The following is an 18,022-nucleotide window of genomic DNA, read 5'->3' as shown; positions in this document are numbered from 1 at the left end:
ATGTTGTGCAAATTTAGGGGAATTTTCCTCAGGTGATGATATTGTGCAACTTTGGGGGAACATTCTCCAGGTGATGATGTTGTGTAAATTTAGGGGGATTTCTTTGGGTGATGATGTTGTGCAAATTTTGGGGAATTTTCCTCAGTTGACGGTGATGTGCAAAAGTAGAGTTTTGTTTGCCGCTGCACATATTATATCCAGAGTTAATGTCCTTTAATTAGCAAAAATAGCATTTTAGAACTTGTGCCGTTCAAAACAACAATTATTTGACCTAGAGTCATATAACCTTAGAGGAGTGTAGTTCAAGGGATGAAGCTGTGCGCTTTCTGCAAAGAATTGCTGTTTCCAAAACAAAAAATAAAAAAAAGTTGTAAAAATGATATATCTGTGAGAGTGCAGCTTTAAAGAAAAAAATATTACGCACAATATCAAAAAAATATAGTGCGCTTAGCTTAATTAGGTTAAAAGAGACTTAATAAGTTTCAAGTAATTGGAGAATTTTTCCCCAATGCACATAGTACAACCAGAGTTTTGGCCCTTGAATTAGCAGAAGATTTTGGCTTGTGTCACTTATTACTGTAATGTAATTATTTTTTTTACACTCATGAGAACTCTGGTTTTTGATTGATGTTATGTAGTTGTGGAACTCATAATTTTGTTGCACATTTATATTAAAAATGAACAAAATGACCATTGCTTATTTATATTTTGGCAAACACGGAATATGGGGGCCTACTTGTCGGATGTGAAGATGGTCCTTTCTTTAAGGAAAGTATAAGTGACCAGGTTTTGGTCAAAAATTGTTATTTTTGTCAATAATATGTTATAAGATTAACTTTATATATCATTTTAGTTCAAACAATTAGTCAAATTCCTGTGCTCCGTCAATACATAGATTTATCATGACCACATTTAATCTAATGGAAAAACGTTCCAAGAAAAATTCATAATAACACAGTATAAATATCCGAGGGGCTTCCAGGGCCGTTTTACCAGGCCCTTGCTTTTATATATTAAGGCGTTGAATTCTTCAGTTCATTTCCCATTGTCAAATCATGTCCAGTCAAGTCCTATTTCATTAAGAAGGGTTGTTGAAAGAAAATAGATGGCAGACAAAAGTTTGCTCACATGCTGTCACGTCATTGTGACTCCGCCTTTTCACTGTTGACATTAGAAGGGAACATCTTTTCGTGCCTGACTGATATTAAAAAGACGATGTAGCTATTGCTGGCGTGCAAGCATATATACTTCCTAGTGAAATATTTTGAAATTTTGCCCCTTTATGAGATTTGAAGAAAACACACACTGAAACAATAAAATCCACACATATTTTTAGCTCATTGGTGAGGTATAGTAGTATTTTGTTGTCTGGCATCCAGCATCAACAAAAAGACATTTCATTCAATACCGCTTTTTCAAATTCAGCAATTAGGATAGGAATGGTTATTGGGTTATACTCTTCCAAAATTGTTCAAAGAAATATGTTTCCCCTTCAAAACTCTGGTTACATTTGCAATCAAAAGAGCTAAAAGAAACACTGAAAACCCCCCACATTTATTCCAAATTAACAAGGCTCAGAATTCAGTTTTTTTACCATGTTGTATTTTTTGTAGTCCGTACCAAGATTGTTCAAATCATGGCCCACACAGTTGTCAAATATGAGACATATGTTTTAAAGGACTTGTGTAAGGAAAATTTAAAAAATATTTTCCTAAAAGTGAAATATTTGCTAGGTAGTGTGGTTGAGTGGGTGTTGACAACAACGCTTATAATTGGCTTATTATCTTTTACTGAATTGAATTACTAGTCAGATCGCCATTCTCACTCTATGCTTCCAATCTTTTGTCGGCATAATGTGCACTCCTGAAAGATACCCACCTTGGATTCACGTCATCAAAGTTGTTATTAAAAGTTCTTTACACAAGTTAATCTAAATCTTTTCACTGTTATTTTTCTATCAATAATTTCAGGCGACCACTGATCTTGAATCTATAGAATGTTCGGAAGGCTACAGGTACAACTCAAGTGGACAAAGTCCGATTAAGCTTGACTTTGTTAATAAGACAAGTGCGGAGGAAGGATACATTACAACATTTTCCAAGACCAACCTGGAAAGTTCTGATGTTATTTTAGCAGGAACAGCAAATGGATTTGTTCTTAAAGTGAGTAGACTACAAGAAATCGATACATTCTGTGATGTTAGATACTTTATCATTTAATTTGATTATAAAATATTTTATTTCTTACCTTATTTCTTTGTAATGTTTAATAAAAATTAGTGTATTCTTAATGAAAAAGAAGGTCATAGTATTTAGTAAAGAAGGAAAGTGCCCAAGTTCTTAATACTTGGCATATAGCAATTAATGTTCATCTGATAAAAGTGTTCCATAATACCCAAAACAATTAAATTGATGCCATTGGAGTATTAATAGGCTTTTGAGGATTATCACTTACTAGGCATAACTATTTAATGGCTTCTACATTTGCTTAAAAGCTGTAACAAATTGATCACCTTCATTATTAACATAATGATTAATGAATTGTTATATGTAATCTGGGGTTGTTTTAAATTGAATGCAAGACTTGAACAAATTGTGTAATTTGACCTGCATGTTTTTTTAAACTCGCCAGCTTTTTTGGAAGAAAAATGTCAAAATATTATTTTCTCCCACCCAAGATAAGTAGATCCAATAATTTAACCATGCTGGAAATTCTTATCTTGCCCACGGGCGAAGATAAAATGCCCGTATGGAACTCCTTTTTAATGGTCGCCATGCTGTAATTACCTCCCTTGTTGAAGACTGTCATCTATAGCATCATTGTCTTGTGGCAATATTTAGAATGCTAATTTATTATTTCTCGCTTCAAATGTCACCATAAAACAGTTTTTACGCACCTTTCAAGAGATAATGCTTCACTCTCCTTAAAACTATTTAAAGACCGATTTGACTATAAACATAATCTGAATCACTGCGCGCATATCCATGACCACCACGCATATCCATATGCAATTATTTCACTAAGCACAAAAGAGTTCCAGCAAAAAATACATTTTTACTTAATATTGTTTAACTGAGGTGGGACAAAAAACATCTACCATAGCCGCTCGTGTAAGATATATTCATCCCGACCCTCGGTAAACCTCGTTTCCGCAAAACACCCAATGCTCGGGTCGGGATGAACCCTATCAATTGAAGATACTTATACTGTGTGTGCATTGAATTTTTTATGAAAAATGGTTTAGTTGGGTAAATAAATATTAGAAAAGATAAGAAATCCATTTTTTTCATAGTTCTCTTTTTAGATCAAAATGTTTATTTTGTTAACGTCTTAACAACCAGTACATATAAGTGAAGATGCAATCATAGGCTCTTTGAATGCTTTAAAACCAGAGGGGCGAATTGAAGGTGCAACATTATGCTCTGTTAATGCCTGAAAACCAGTGGGGCAATGTGAAGGTGCAATATTATGCTCTGTAAATGCTTCAATACCAGAGGGGCGATGTGAAGGTGCAATCTTAGGTTCTTTTAAAACTTTAAAAGCAGGAGGGCGATGTGTAGGTGCAATCTTAAGATCTTTAAAAACTTTAAAACCAGGAGGGAGATGTGGTGATGCAATCTTTAGCTCTTTAAGTGATTAAATACCAGAGAGGCTATATGTAGGTGCAATCTTAAGCTCTTAAAATGCTTGAAAACCAGGAGGGCGCCATGTAGGTACTATTTTAAGCTCTTAAGATGCATTAAAACCAGGAGGGTGATATGAATGTGCAATCTTAAGCTCTTCAAATGCTTTAAAGCCAGAGGGGCGATGTGTAGGTGGAATCTTAAGCTTTTAAAATGTATAGAATTTCAGGTGTAATTCTTAATTATCTAAAATCGGTGTAAAAGTCACAATTGGCAAACTAATACATTTTATTTATTTCCTCAATTCCTTGTTCATCTCCAATGTTGATTAAGTACTGTTCATACAAATAAATTTTGTAGCAAAATAATGAAACTATCATAGGCACTGAGATAATTTTAATTTACGAAGATCTACATTGAAACGCCCCCATTCCAATATCTTTAAGGGGGCTTCCCCCCTGTGAAACCTGCCAAGGTGTTGCCCTTGGCCCTTTGGGACTGTGGCATGAAATTCAGGAATTTTGCTAGCCACCATAGTCACCTCTGATTTTCCGCCTTTTTAACAAAGCATCTGCATCTGTTTGCAGTCATTTCATGAACAAAGAGCAAATATTCAATATGTAGAATGAATTTATTGTCGTTCATTTAATGTTTTAACAATCAAGAAGCAAAATTACCAAAATTATATGGGAGTAACTAGGCATCAACATTTAACAATATTTTTGCAAAGCTATCAATTTAGCTTTAACCTATTTGTGAATCTTATTCCATAAAATGAGAAAAGAAAAACTGATGTCGCCTTTTGCAATTGAACTTATTAATGCCAGTTTTTAACCATTTTTTAACAATTTTTAATTTTGTAACACATATTTACCTCATCATTGTTAAGAATATATATTTTGTCTTATGCTTTTCATAATGACAATTGAATATATATTTAATAACTAGCCCTGTATGTTTTTTTTTACAGTATTTGCTCCATGGAGATAACAACATATCAAAGTTTACATCATTTCAAATGGAGAAAGATGGCCATACACCAGTAAAAAGTGTTGTTCAGATTGAGGATGACTTGACCTTTGTTTCAACATCTTCAAAGGCAAGATTTAGATGTTTCTGATCATCATAATGATAAAGTCGAGCACATTCTTTTGTAGTAAACCTTTGTCTTTGAATGAGGCATTCAAAGCGTGATTGTTCCTGGTAACCTATCTTATTCTGTAAAAAGACACTGACCAACCCCTTTTTCTCTCAAATGTAAAATTTGTTATTTTTCTAGTATATTTGATTATATTTAGCTCACCTGAGCACAATGTGCTCAAGATGAGCTATTGTGATCGGTTTATGTCCGGTGTCCGCCGTCAAGCGTCAACAATTGCTTCTCATCTCCTCCTAAACCGCTTGGACAATTTTGATGAAAATTCACAGTACCTTGGGTGGTGCTTTTTTAAAATTGTCCAAAAAAAACTGAATTCCATGCCGAACTCTGGTTGCCATGGCAACCGAGCTTAGATATTTATGTGTAACATTGTCTAGTGGTCGTCTATCAAGTTTGTTCAAATTATGCCCCTGGGGTCTAAACTGACCCTGCTCATTGGATCACATATTCCTTGCACACTTTCTTAATGAAATCCTTGAAAATCTTCTTGTCTTAAACTGTAAGGCATAAACACTCGGTATTTATCCTCTTATACATTTTGTTAAAATTTGATCACGTAAAAGTTTACTCTTGAAGAAAGGGTTTAAAAAACGTTTAAGATCGATGAAACTGGGTACACAAGAAATATTTCCAGAGACTTTATACAGCAAAGGTCATCTATCTTTCTTCATAAGTTTAAGAGTTTATACCCTTTTTGACTGAAAAAACAACAGTTGACTGGTAAGCATTTGCATTCATTCTCGAGCGTGCTTGTTTTACTGCAAGAATTGCACATCTTTGTGTTTATAAAATATTTACATAGGTGAAAGCAAGCATGTTATGGACATTATAATAAAACCTGTTAGTATTTATAACCCACTGATTTGGCATTGATAATAATTTCAAAGTAACTTTTGATTGTTGATCATGCATATGGAGCTTGTGCATAAGTATTATCAAATGTTATTTTACTGATTTTTAATTTGAAGGTTTACAAGTTTTCAAGTACAGATTGCTCTGAGTTCATGTCTTGTGAACAAACAATGGAAGGAAAAAATCCTCTTTGTGGATGGTGTGTTTATTCTCAAAGGTATGGTGATGATTTTTTCAATTATTTCAGTGAATAATGCCAATTGCAGCATTTTACACTGCATGCTTTTGGCTGGATAGTTTTGATTTTGATTCAAAACAATTAAATAACAAATTCATTCTCCTAAAAATGGATATGCTTTGTAGCGTTTAATTACAGTATCTGCGAAAGGCCTATGCTGTGACTTTATTGTAACTTCTGCCTGTGTTTATTGTAATTCTATCAAGTACATGCACTTAAAAATAAAACTATACTTGTGTATCCCTTTTTCATTGTGCCTGTTCACTAGTGTTGGGAATCGGACAGAAAAATAACTATCGATATCAGTTTTATGAAACCGATCAATGATCGATTATTCATCGATTTAATTAGTATTTGATTATCTTTGGTCATCATATTTAATACATACAGATACAGTGCATGCACCAATGTTCCCTTACAATATTGTTTGTAGATTTCGTTATATAAATTACAATATTTATTCAAAAAGCGACTATCATTTAGGTTTACAAGTCACTATTACAGAACATAACACCACAGGGTCTAATTTTTGTCTTACATTTAGTATGGCATAGGTACATGTGCAAAACAAACACAAAGAAATATATCATTTTTTTTTTAATAATCAGGCAGTTATAAGTAGAGTAAGCAGTTGAATAGATTCTGTTTTACAGGAACAGTCTCTTTCAGAAAACTGAGAAAACAAATTCTTACATGATTAGAAATAAACGGTAACAGGTTTTAAAAATCAATTTTAAACCACAGACATGAGAAGTTGAGAACCAATCATTTAGCAGTTAAATTACATAGAAAATTTGTAATTATTCACTGTATTATTGACTTGATTAGCATATGAGTACATAATTTAACATAGTAACACCTTGAACATTTTCACATAAACTAGTCGGTAGCGGTTACATCCCTTATTTTTATAATCGATTGATCAAATTTCACAATAGATTGTCGCCGACGTAGGCCTTTCCGATCAATTGTTGATTTTAATCGATCATCGGCACAACACTACCGTACACTCATTGAAAAATTTACTTGAAAATGCTACCAGTATACTCATTGTTATATCTAATATCATTACAGTAAATTCTGACTTTAAAACATATCTATAGACTAACTATAAATTCTAAAAGGGCACTTTCCAGAACTGTAAAATCTAGATGTATATTACAGACTGTAAATTATATCTGTTATTGTAAAATATACATGTACACTTACTGTAAAATCTAATCTATAATAATCTGTACACTGACTGTAAATTATATATATTATAGTAAAATATACATGTACACAGACTGTAAATCACGTCTATTATTGTAAAAGTCTGCATGTACACTGACTGTAATTTTTTATATATCATTGTAAAAAGTGCATGTACACTTACTGTAAATTATATCTATTATAGTAAAATCTTCTTGTACACTGACTGTAAATTCTATCTATAATAGTAAAGTCTACATGTACACAGACTGTAAATTCTATCTATCATTGTAAAATCTGCATGTACACTGACTGTAAATTCTATCTATCATTGTAAAATCTACATGTACACTGACTGTAAATTCTATCTATTATAGTAAAGTCTACATGTACACTGACTGTAAATTCTATCTATTATAGTAAAATATACATGTACACTGACTGTAAATTCTATCTATCATTGTACAATCTACATGTACACTGACTGTAAATTCTATCTATTATAGTAAAGTCTACATGTACACTAACTGTAAATTCTATCTATCATTGTAAAATCTGCATGTACACAGACTGTAAGTTCTATCTATTATAGTAAAGTCTACATGTACACTGACTGTAAATTATATCTATCATTGTAAAATCTGCATGTACACTGACTGTAAATTATATCTATTATAGTAAAGTCTACATGTACACTGACTGTAAATTCTATCTATTATAGTAAAGTCTACATGTACACTGACTGTACATTCTATCTATCATTGTAAAATCTGCATGTACACAGACTGTAAATTCTATCTATTATAGTAAAGTCTACATGTACACAGACTGTAAATTCTATCTGTAATTGTAAAATCTACATGTACACTGACTGTAAATTCTATCTATCATTGTACAATCTACATGTACACTGACTGTAAATTCTATCTATTATAGTAAAGTCTACATGTACACTAACTGTAAATTCTATCTATCATTGTAAAATCTGCATGTACACAGACTGTAAGTTCTATCTATTATAGTAAAGTCTACATGTACACTGACTGTAAATTATATCTATCATTGTAAAATCTGCATGTACACTGACTGTAAATTATATCTATTATAGTAAAGTCTACATGTACACTGACTGTAAATTCTATCTATTATAGTAAAGTCTACATGTACACTGACTGTACATTCTATCTATCATTGTAAAATCTGCATGTACACAGACTGTAAATTCTATCTATTATAGTAAAGTCTACATGTACACAGACTGTAAATTCTATCTGTAATTGTAAAATCTACATGTACACTTAAATTTTATAGGTACACATACTCGAAATTATGTCTTTACATATATTGAAAATGTCCCAATAACATACAAAGGTGTCTTATAAAAAAGTTCAAATTGACCTGTATTTTGATGAAAATCAAATTGTAGATTTGCTTTAGCTTAATAGAGGTAGACATATTGATTATTACAAAATGTATTTTTTTATTGTTTTTGTTATTCAGAATTGTTAAAACATTGCATGATTCTGATGTTGTTTTTTCTTTGTTAGAGCCACCAGGAGAAATGCTTGTACACACCAGGAATATCTGAACCACTGGCTGTCAGCACTGTCTAAATGCTCATCACTACAATTGCAACCCACAGGGATTCCCATTGGCAAAAACAAAAATGTAAGTTAAAAGAAGAGGTGGGTTAAAAATTAACCTTGAATCTTGAAACTATTGTATTACTACATACTGAGAACAAAGTTTTTTTTTATAATAACCATGCTTATGATACTAATAAAAAGGTGTTGTATCTTAGAATAGCAAATTTTAGTTGATTTATGCAACTTTGTCAATGGAAAAAAAACATCTGAAATGTGTTGGTTGTTGCTTGCAGTGTTCTTTGAGTTGTTTTACATAATTCAACTAATAATAATATAACTCTTTATCTTTGTTTTAGGTGACGTTAAATGTGGCCAATCTTCCTGAACGCTTAGGAAATGATACATACTTCTGTCAAGTGGAGGGTGATCAAGATTTCGTGCGTGCAACTGAAGCAGAGGGAAAACCAATAAATTGCAATATTGCTGGCACAAGAGGTATAATAAATGATGTTAATGAATGTCAAACTGGCAAATTGAGTTTGGCATGTTGGTTTAAATATATTTTATTGCTGAAGAAAAAAAGGATTGATGCGGGTCACACGTTGGATATTACCGACTCACACTTATGAAACGATGTGTTACCTAGCTTGAAAAAACATGCAAAGTGCTTTGTCAACTTTTTCAAAGCAGTATTAAAACACATCTAGAAACCTGCAGATGTTGAATTTCTTTTTTTTGAACCTGCAAATCTATTTACATAGTTAAATACTTTCACCCAATTTATATGACCAACATTTGACTGGATAATTTTTGGACTTGTTTGTATAGATACAATTATACTTAGTGCACAGTGAAAGGAAAGCAACCGTTTATACTTTGATACAAGCCTTAATTAAGACCAAATGGCTAAACGTTGTACTGTCACATGTCTGTCGCTTTAGCCGGAATCATTGAAAAAAATATGGGTTATAGAATGGCGAAAACCGGCGGGCTGGCGGTTTATAAGTGGGCTGTTCTGAACAATTCTGCGTTAAAGTGTTTATTCTATGTCATAAAGTGAATAGTTTTTATCAGATTGTTATGAAATTTTGTCAGAAAACATATGGTCTGCTTTGAATGGGTGCTGCTACTAGTATGTACATGCTTTGGATATGAACTACTGTCACTCGCACATATTAAATAGTTCCAATTAATCTGCTTCCTACATTTTCTGTCCTCACATGTTGAGCAAGTAACGTTTCAGTAAACCCAAACACAAAATATTACAAGTGAACTTTAAGCTTTTTGCGTATTACCCATACAAACACTTGCTCTGGATTGAACATGATCATACGCGCCATGTCAGTAGAGCAAAGACACTCATGGGCCTCTTGTTTATTTCATTGCTTGAAATTTCTTAATAGAAAATTGCCCATGGGCAGCATCCATCGCTTCAAGCAATATTCTTATTTCAATAGATTTTTGTTTTGATTTTCAGAGCATAAAGAGGTCGCATTAAGTCTTATAGTTGAGCACAATTCAGAGAAAATTCCAATAGCCAATGCATCTTTCCTATTTTACAATTGCTCAACTTTTGATAGGTAAGTCTAAAATAATGGGATGTCTTATTTGTGTACTACCTTTTAGAAGGAAATATACCGGTTGATACAAAATAATAGGACACTTCTTGATTAGCTGCATTTTTGTGAGTTGTTTTATCCAGATTTCTTTTATTTGTCGATGGACAAATGTTATCAATTGTTTCATTTTAGAATATTAGTTTATCAATAAAAGAATTGTATGTGTGCCACAAGTCTAAATCGCATGACCCTTGTTATTTTTACGGTTTACATTTAAAACAGTTCTTCATTACATATACATGGAAAACCACATGAGGCATATTTCCCTTTAAAAACGTATTAGAGAATTGTTACGCTGAGAATTATTATGTAGTTAGACATAGTTTTTACATTTACTGTTGAGTAAATGATATTGCCTCTGTGTATGCCTCCTGTGGTCTTTGCTGGAAGGTAATATGCAGCAAGGATATATTTTAAAATGACTTTGCACACATGTATAACCGTGTTTGGGCAGTGTGTTGCTCACAGAGCCGAACATGGTTTACTTGGTCTGAGATAAGCTCACGCTGAGGAGACAACGGTCAAGATTTTATAATAACCTTGTATATAATAACCTTGTATATGTCTTATTTCAATGATGACCCATAAAACACATCCATGACCCTGGATTTGTCAAGGTTTGTAACTATTGTTCAACTTATATATGAAAAGGATATGAGTATGTGTCAGTTTTCATAAGCCTATTGCTGCTTCATAAAAGTAGAGAAATATTTATAGAATGACAAGATGAGTAGAATATAACCATGGTACATAGGAAACACAATAATACACTAACTGCAGCTGCATGATTTTGTGTCTGTTGCTTTTGTATATATCAATTTGGTTGTAAATCAGTTCATAACATAATACAAGGTGGAATTATTATGATACCTTGGTGTCATTGTTGGCATGCAAACACATTCAATTTGGTCATAACTGAAAAACAAACATTTGAATAACAACTTGAGTTGTTTTGATAATGGGTCAGGATACTATTGTTTATGTTTAAGGTGTGGTAAATGTGTGAAAACCGTTGGAGCTAACTGTACATGGCACACGGACAAAGGAACCTGTTCTTCGATTAAAGGTGATCAACCAAATAGAGTAAACAAGGTCAGTTTTTAAAACAATTTGCCCGATTCATTTTTCACAATTTTACACTTATTAATGAGTAAAATTGTTTACTAGTAATACATTTTAACCTGAGGTTGCTTATTTTATACGGCATTTGATTCTTGTGCCATTAGAAACGCTCAAAGGTAAATCCTTCACTGCTGGAATGTATTGTGTCTATTGTATTAATCGAGATAAAAACACACACAAAAAAAATAATATATATATATATATATATATATATATATATATATATGCACAATTAATGAACAGTTCAGCGAAAATTGTAACTATGTAAAACAACTTTCATATGAGTATAATAATGATAATTATTTATCAACTTTAAACATTTCAGTTTGCAGATTGCCCTTTTCTTGAAGAGATAAACCCAAGATATATTCCAAGTGGAGTTGATACAAATTTGATATTGCAAATTGGAAACCTGAACAAGACTTTTCAAGCTGAAGCTGAAGTATGTAATTATTTGATTGTTATACATTATGCAAATAAGTTTGACAGGGACACATGTGTTTTGGAGATTTTATACTGTAAAGCCATATTATTTTAGTTGGTAAATGCTTGTTGTTTAAGAAAAGTAGATTTTTCTGAAACTTGTTACATATATCACAATGAACTGTTATACGCTGTCTTAAAGCTGCACTCTTACAGGTTGAACGTTTTGACAACTGTTTTTATTTTTTGTCTTGGAACGAGCCAATATTTGCGTAAACCCATAGAAACCAGTTATATAAGACTGCTGACAAAAAATCAGATCGCAGATTTTTATATTTAAGTACAAAAAATGATGTTTTAAGCATTTTTCTTAAACCGTTAGTAACGGATTAAGCCATAAAACATTAATTTTCGAACGGAAATGAACGATCTGATCTTTTGTCAGCAGTCTTATATCATTGGTTTGCAGGTGGTTATGCAAAAAATTGCTCTTTCCAAGACAAAAAATAAAAGAAGTTGTTAAGATGGTCAATCTGTATAAGTGCAGCTTTAAACACACTTCTTGTGAGCCCCAGACAAGTCTTTAAAAAGTTAATTGTTCTTATGTGCCCTTAAAATCTTTTCTTGGCAGCAACATCAGAGTTGGTGGGTGAATTTATTAAGGCTATTTTAAGTTGTTTTCAAGATTGTTCGGAAACTTGCAACATTATATAACTACTGTTGGCCAACGTAATTAGCTTTTTAAGATTTTTAAGCATCATGGCAATGTTAAATCTTTCTAATCCATGATTGCATGCTGAAAGACTTTTAGTGTGGGAAAATCAAAATACATCCAGTTTTATGTGTACAAGTATCATGTGGCAGGACCACCAAATTTAAACAGCCAGACTTTGCGGAAACCAAACTCTAAGATATGTGGGTATGCCACTTCTATGATTGACAGCCCATGGCTGGCACAACAACAAATTACAACATTAACCTCAAATGTAACTGTAATCTGGTTTGAAATGTTGCGTCTGAGTTTTCGTGCTTTGGTGGTATTAATGATTATACTTTGTTGAACTGATAGGCAGGCATTGTTTGCTAAATTTTGCAAGAAGTGTACAAATCAGCCTGGAGTGTACTAACGTTTAGCCTGTTTGTAAAGTTAACGAAATGTCCTATTGGACGTACATGCTGTAAAAGCTGTGCAAGGTGTTTTTGTGGGTAGGTTTGCGACTTGGACAATGCTTATTTTGATTTTTAATTTTAAAAAAAGCAATTTGTCCAATGAAAAGCATTACATCGGTGACGTTTATTTATGGCCCACCTTCTGAGGTCATGCTTTTAAACCCATACGCTATTGTATATTTTAGGCTACACACCAATTATGTTGATAACAGTTAAAAAAACAACAACGCTCTTGAGCCAGTTTAAACTAAAATGTGATCTTTCACATATATATATATATAATTTTTTACTGACCGTGACTTATGCAGTTACAACTTTTAACATTGATGATATATGAAAGGTATTTAGTATTTGCTTTGTGGTTAAGTTTTAGGCTTCTGGGCTAGTTTTGTAGTTCCCATTAATTTGTTGTTATAACGTATCTTGATTAAGTGCCTGAAATAAGTTTTTGAGACAAGGCCTAAGACATGTGTCTTCTTATGGTATTTTGTACATATGATCAACATAGAGTGTCATGTTGCCACATAACTTTTATAAGATCAACATTTCATTATAAAGATCAGGAATTACTGAAATTGATGAAAGTAAAACATTACTTGTTGAAACATCAGGGGTTTTAAGAATGGACGCATTTTTGATGCCATTGAATGCTATAAAAGTGAGTCCCACTGTAATCCTTGTTATTCAGTGTGTGTATACCACGTGTTAAATAACGTCATATATGCTTCATCGGAAGGCAAGAATTTGCTTAAATTGAAGACTTAAAAGAAAGATGACTTTTACTTTACTCCACCATTTTAAATGAAACGAATGGCAGTCTATGCCACTTAAAGAGCCCAGCCTTCGTTTCATGAACGGATTATGATAAGGTGATAAGTTTCATCAAACACTTTGAAAAACCTGTTTTCAAAATAATAATTGACAGTGCCCCTTCAGACGGCCGTTTTGTGAAAAGGTTTGTCGAAGTGTTTTAAGAAACAAAACTCACAATCAAACTCTGGTAAAATACTGAAGGCGGGGCTCCGCAAGCGATGTACACTGCGATTTGTTAACCAGGTTTTCACATAGTGAAACCTGGTCATTAGAAACTTGATCATTAGAATGACGAACGTCGTTGTTCGGGCGGGCGGGCGGCCGGGCGGCATCAAACTCACCTATGAAACTGAATAACTTTAGTAAGGGTTGACATATCTTAACCAAACTTGGTCTATAGGAAGAGTTTAAAGGTACCTTTCCAGGGGTTGTGTTTGGGGTTCCTAGGGTCAAGGTCAAGGTCACTGTTACTAAAAATAGAAAAATTGTTGAAACAGAATAATTTTAGTTTGGGATGACATATCTTGACTAAACTTGGTCTTTAGGAAGGGTTTATTGAGACCTTTCATGGGATTGCGTTTGGGGTCCCTAGGGTCAAGGTCAAGGTCACTGTTACTAAAAAATAGAAAAATGGTTGAAACTGAATAACTTTAGTAAGGGATGACATATCTTGACTAAACTTGGTGTATAGGAAGAGTTTATGGAGACCTTTCATGGGATTGCATTAAGGGTCCCTAGGTTCAAGGTCAAGATCACTGTTTCTAAAAATAGAAAAATGGTTGAAACTGAATAACTTTAATTAGGGTTGACATATCTTGACTAAAATTGGTCTATAGGAAGAGTTTATGGAGACCTTTCATGGGATTGCGTTTGGGGTCCCTAGGGCCAAGGTCAAGGTCACTGTTACTAAAAATAGAAAAACAGACACAGGCTGAAGTTCTTCTCTCAATCATGAAAAACCTGGTTTCGTCGCATTGCGGCGTTTCTTGTTTCATTTAAAATGGTGAAGAAATAGTGAAGTTATCTTTGTTTAAAGTTTTAATTCGAACTCAAATGTTGTCCTCCGACGTAGCATTTATGACGCAATTTATCACGTGGTATACACACTCTGTTATTGTTGACTGTATTTAACTATGTAAATTGCTTGTTTTTAAATACTCTTTTTCAGTCATTTCATGTGAAATTCGGGTCAAACAATTTTGATTGTTTTGATACAACAGATGGTTTGACCAATTGTACAATTAACGGGACGGTAAGTCTTATAATGAATTTACTTTTTCACAATATCTTTACAATTGGTTTTTTGTTTGTCGATTGACACCAGGTCTGTATAATTACATAATAAGAATACAGTTGAGCTCAACTAGGCTTAAAAACTTTAGGCTGAGGTATTAGGATCGGTCTTCGTCTGTAGTACGTCCGTCGGTTTTATGGGCTGTGTCCGTTAGAGTTAGGAGCTATTTGGTTATGTATTTTAATGGAAAAAAACAACACATAAAACTACACGTTGTAGGTTGTTTTTTTAAAGAAGGAAAACCCAGATTCTCTCTGAACGTCAGGCAACAACTGCTTGAAATACATTTACTCAGAAAATCATCAGGCAAAACTCCATGAAACCTCACAGAAAGCTTCCTATGATGATTTTCTAAAGAAAATGGACCGTTTCATCCAAAAAAGTCAAAATTGTCTTCGAAAGAAAATGCACCATTTCATCCAAAAAGTCAATTTTGACTTTTTTGCCCACCCCTAGTAAGCCCCCACCCCATCAATGACCTGTCTGGGTCCGACCCTGGATCTTTTTTGGGAGTAAGAGTGCATTTTTAAGGTAAAATTATAAAATGTTTTATGCAGGGTAAAAAATCCATTTTTGTTAAAATCATATTGGTATGTAAACTTGACTTTATAAGCAAATTTAATTTATTTTATTTAGCATTAAATTTGTTACATTGTCTTCCTTGGACTTCTAGGTTATTATTGAAATTATTGTCTATTTTTAGTAACAAGAGTATATATTTTGTACTAAGTTTTTTAAAATAATCATCTTTACTGTAGTTATTGTTCTTTTTTTAGAAGTTAATTGTTGGAGTAATTATTATATTCCTTAAGTTCATAGAATTACATTTTTTAACCAATATTAAAATTAATAATCAAGCTCCATTGAACAAGACCATTATAAAGAATTGTACACAATTCTATCTTATGCTCACATAGCCTCTCGTATAAACCAGAATTTGAAATTGTGTTTTAGTGTGGCGGATCCAATTGGTCTAGTAGTAACACACTTGACTATCAATCCAGGGGTGGCAGGGTCGATTCCCTGTCACATCACTAAAATACTAATCTTCCTCCGGGAGGGATGTTAAATGGAGGTCACGTGTGACAGTGCTATACACTGGTGCACGTTAAAGAACCAGGGTAGCTCTGACCAGGGTTTCATTCTGTCTGTGAACTGTGCTCAAAAAACTCTAAAATGACTAACAATCTTAACAGAGCACTTGCCGAATCGGCAAGGCCCGAGTGCGAGTATAAAAAAGCTTACATACCACCCCATGTGTTTTAGTGGTTAACATGGAGGTTTTTATAAAGAAGCAATTTGATAAGTTTTGACTACCTCAATTATAAAGTGTACAGTGTACATATTTGAAAGACATGATTGTTGATTCTACTGTAACTGAAGTTTGAACTGTACTGAAAACAATATAACATCTAAAACTTGATAGGTAAAACCATGGTAATCTGCCAAAAGTCAATCTCTAGGAAATATATGTAATGGGCAGTTACCTAATTTGGTAATGACCTTAAACATCAGACACCCTAAAAGTAATCAAGCAATGAAATTCATTATAAGGTATACTTTTAATTGAATCTATGGAAAAACTGAAGTTTCTTGGTTCTTTTTTTGTTTTGAATAGCTAGAAGCCTTTTAATTTGTTATAGATGAGCATTCATAAGAATTCGCCTTTACTATATCATATACTATTATTTTTTGTATATTTATCAATTTATAAATAGTTAAATAACAAAGTAATCATACTTATACTGTTATTTTCATAAGATATTCCAACTGAAAACTAACTTTAATTAAATTAAAGCAAAGGGTTAGGTTATTAGACTACTGGCATTGACTCATCAGATAACATTAAACAACATGGCAATCTTCTATTTCAAAATGCTTTTACGACATTTATTTTAGTGCATGAGCTATATTTTCTCCATGTGAAATTTCTTTGGAAAATATTCAGTATTTCTTTAGCTCTGGACCCCATTACCTGAGCAGTTGACTTTAACTCTTCATTTGAACATCTATACAATGTTGCAATTGAACAATGCCTGCTGCTAAGATGTTCTTTCTATTTATTTATATCTTAAATGAAGGTGATCATAACTGAGAGACCTCAAAGATGTACATGCGCCCTGTGACATAATTCCCCCTACATGCATCATATTGATCAATTATCACCTTAGACCAATGAATTGCCCTTTTTGAAAAAAAATACTCAACGAACAAAGGTGAAACATTTGAAGTGTTGCTAAGGCAAGCGTATACATGTATTGATCTAGATCATGGAATTATTGATCACCATAAATAAGCCTGAAATTTCACATTGGCCGGGATTTGTATCCTGTTCAGGTTTAAACCATCAACCAAATATGAGAAATGAGTGGTTAAAAGTAATTTTACATAAATTAATGAGGAAACAACATGTACATCCTACTAAGAGTAAGTTTCCAGTCAAACCTTTGTCTCAGAAAGAATCTCATTATAACCAAGAATAAAGGAACAGCCATCGTCCGATACGATCAATGATAAGATCCGGCCAATGCTAGTTTTTCAAAACTTTCCTTTTGCGTACTCTCCAACTAGGATTATATATATATATATATATATATATATATATATATATATATATATATATATATATAATCCTAGTTGGAGAGTACGCAAAAGGAAAGTTTTGAAAAACTAGCATTGGCCGGATCTTATTATACATATTAAACAAATTATATACAGCGCTTTGTAATTTCAGATTATACAGTTTTAAAAGCACACGATCTACCTCATTTCATGGTGAAATGTGGAAAATATCAACAGCTCTTATTTACAATTTTTTAAAATGGTCCTTTAGTAATTCTCTGTCCTTGACAATATCAAATTTAGTCGGTGCCCTCCCGGGGAGCCGAGTTTATTTATGACTTCTACATGTCAATTGGGCGAACTACCCAAC

General features: G+C 32.9%; 1 protein-coding gene across 1 annotated transcript in view; it reads left to right on the top strand.

The window, feature by feature from the left end:
• The first annotated feature begins 724 nt into the window (after nucleotides 1-724).
• LOC128215945 (plexin-B1-like) overlaps nucleotides 725-18,022 on the top strand; it is a 48,461-nt gene continuing 31,163 nt past the window's right edge. Inside the window, exons 1-10 of the mRNA XM_052922545.1 lie at nucleotides 725-772; nucleotides 1,971-2,162; nucleotides 4,594-4,722; nucleotides 5,751-5,851; nucleotides 8,611-8,731; nucleotides 9,006-9,144; nucleotides 10,127-10,229; nucleotides 11,258-11,360; nucleotides 11,716-11,832; nucleotides 14,965-15,048. Coding sequence (XP_052778505.1) covers nucleotides 725-772; nucleotides 1,971-2,162; nucleotides 4,594-4,722; nucleotides 5,751-5,851; nucleotides 8,611-8,731; nucleotides 9,006-9,144; nucleotides 10,127-10,229; nucleotides 11,258-11,360; nucleotides 11,716-11,832; nucleotides 14,965-15,048 — 1,137 coding nt within the window. The remainder of the gene's footprint in view (nucleotides 773-1,970; nucleotides 2,163-4,593; nucleotides 4,723-5,750; nucleotides 5,852-8,610; nucleotides 8,732-9,005; nucleotides 9,145-10,126; nucleotides 10,230-11,257; nucleotides 11,361-11,715; nucleotides 11,833-14,964; nucleotides 15,049-18,022) is intronic.

This window comes from Mya arenaria, chromosome 14, assembly GCF_026914265.1.
Source record: "Mya arenaria isolate MELC-2E11 chromosome 14, ASM2691426v1".
NCBI classification, from domain to species: domain Eukaryota; kingdom Metazoa; phylum Mollusca; class Bivalvia; order Myida; family Myidae; genus Mya; species Mya arenaria.
The sequence above is the reverse complement of the archived record's forward strand: the minus strand, read 5'-3'. Positions and strand labels throughout refer to the sequence as shown.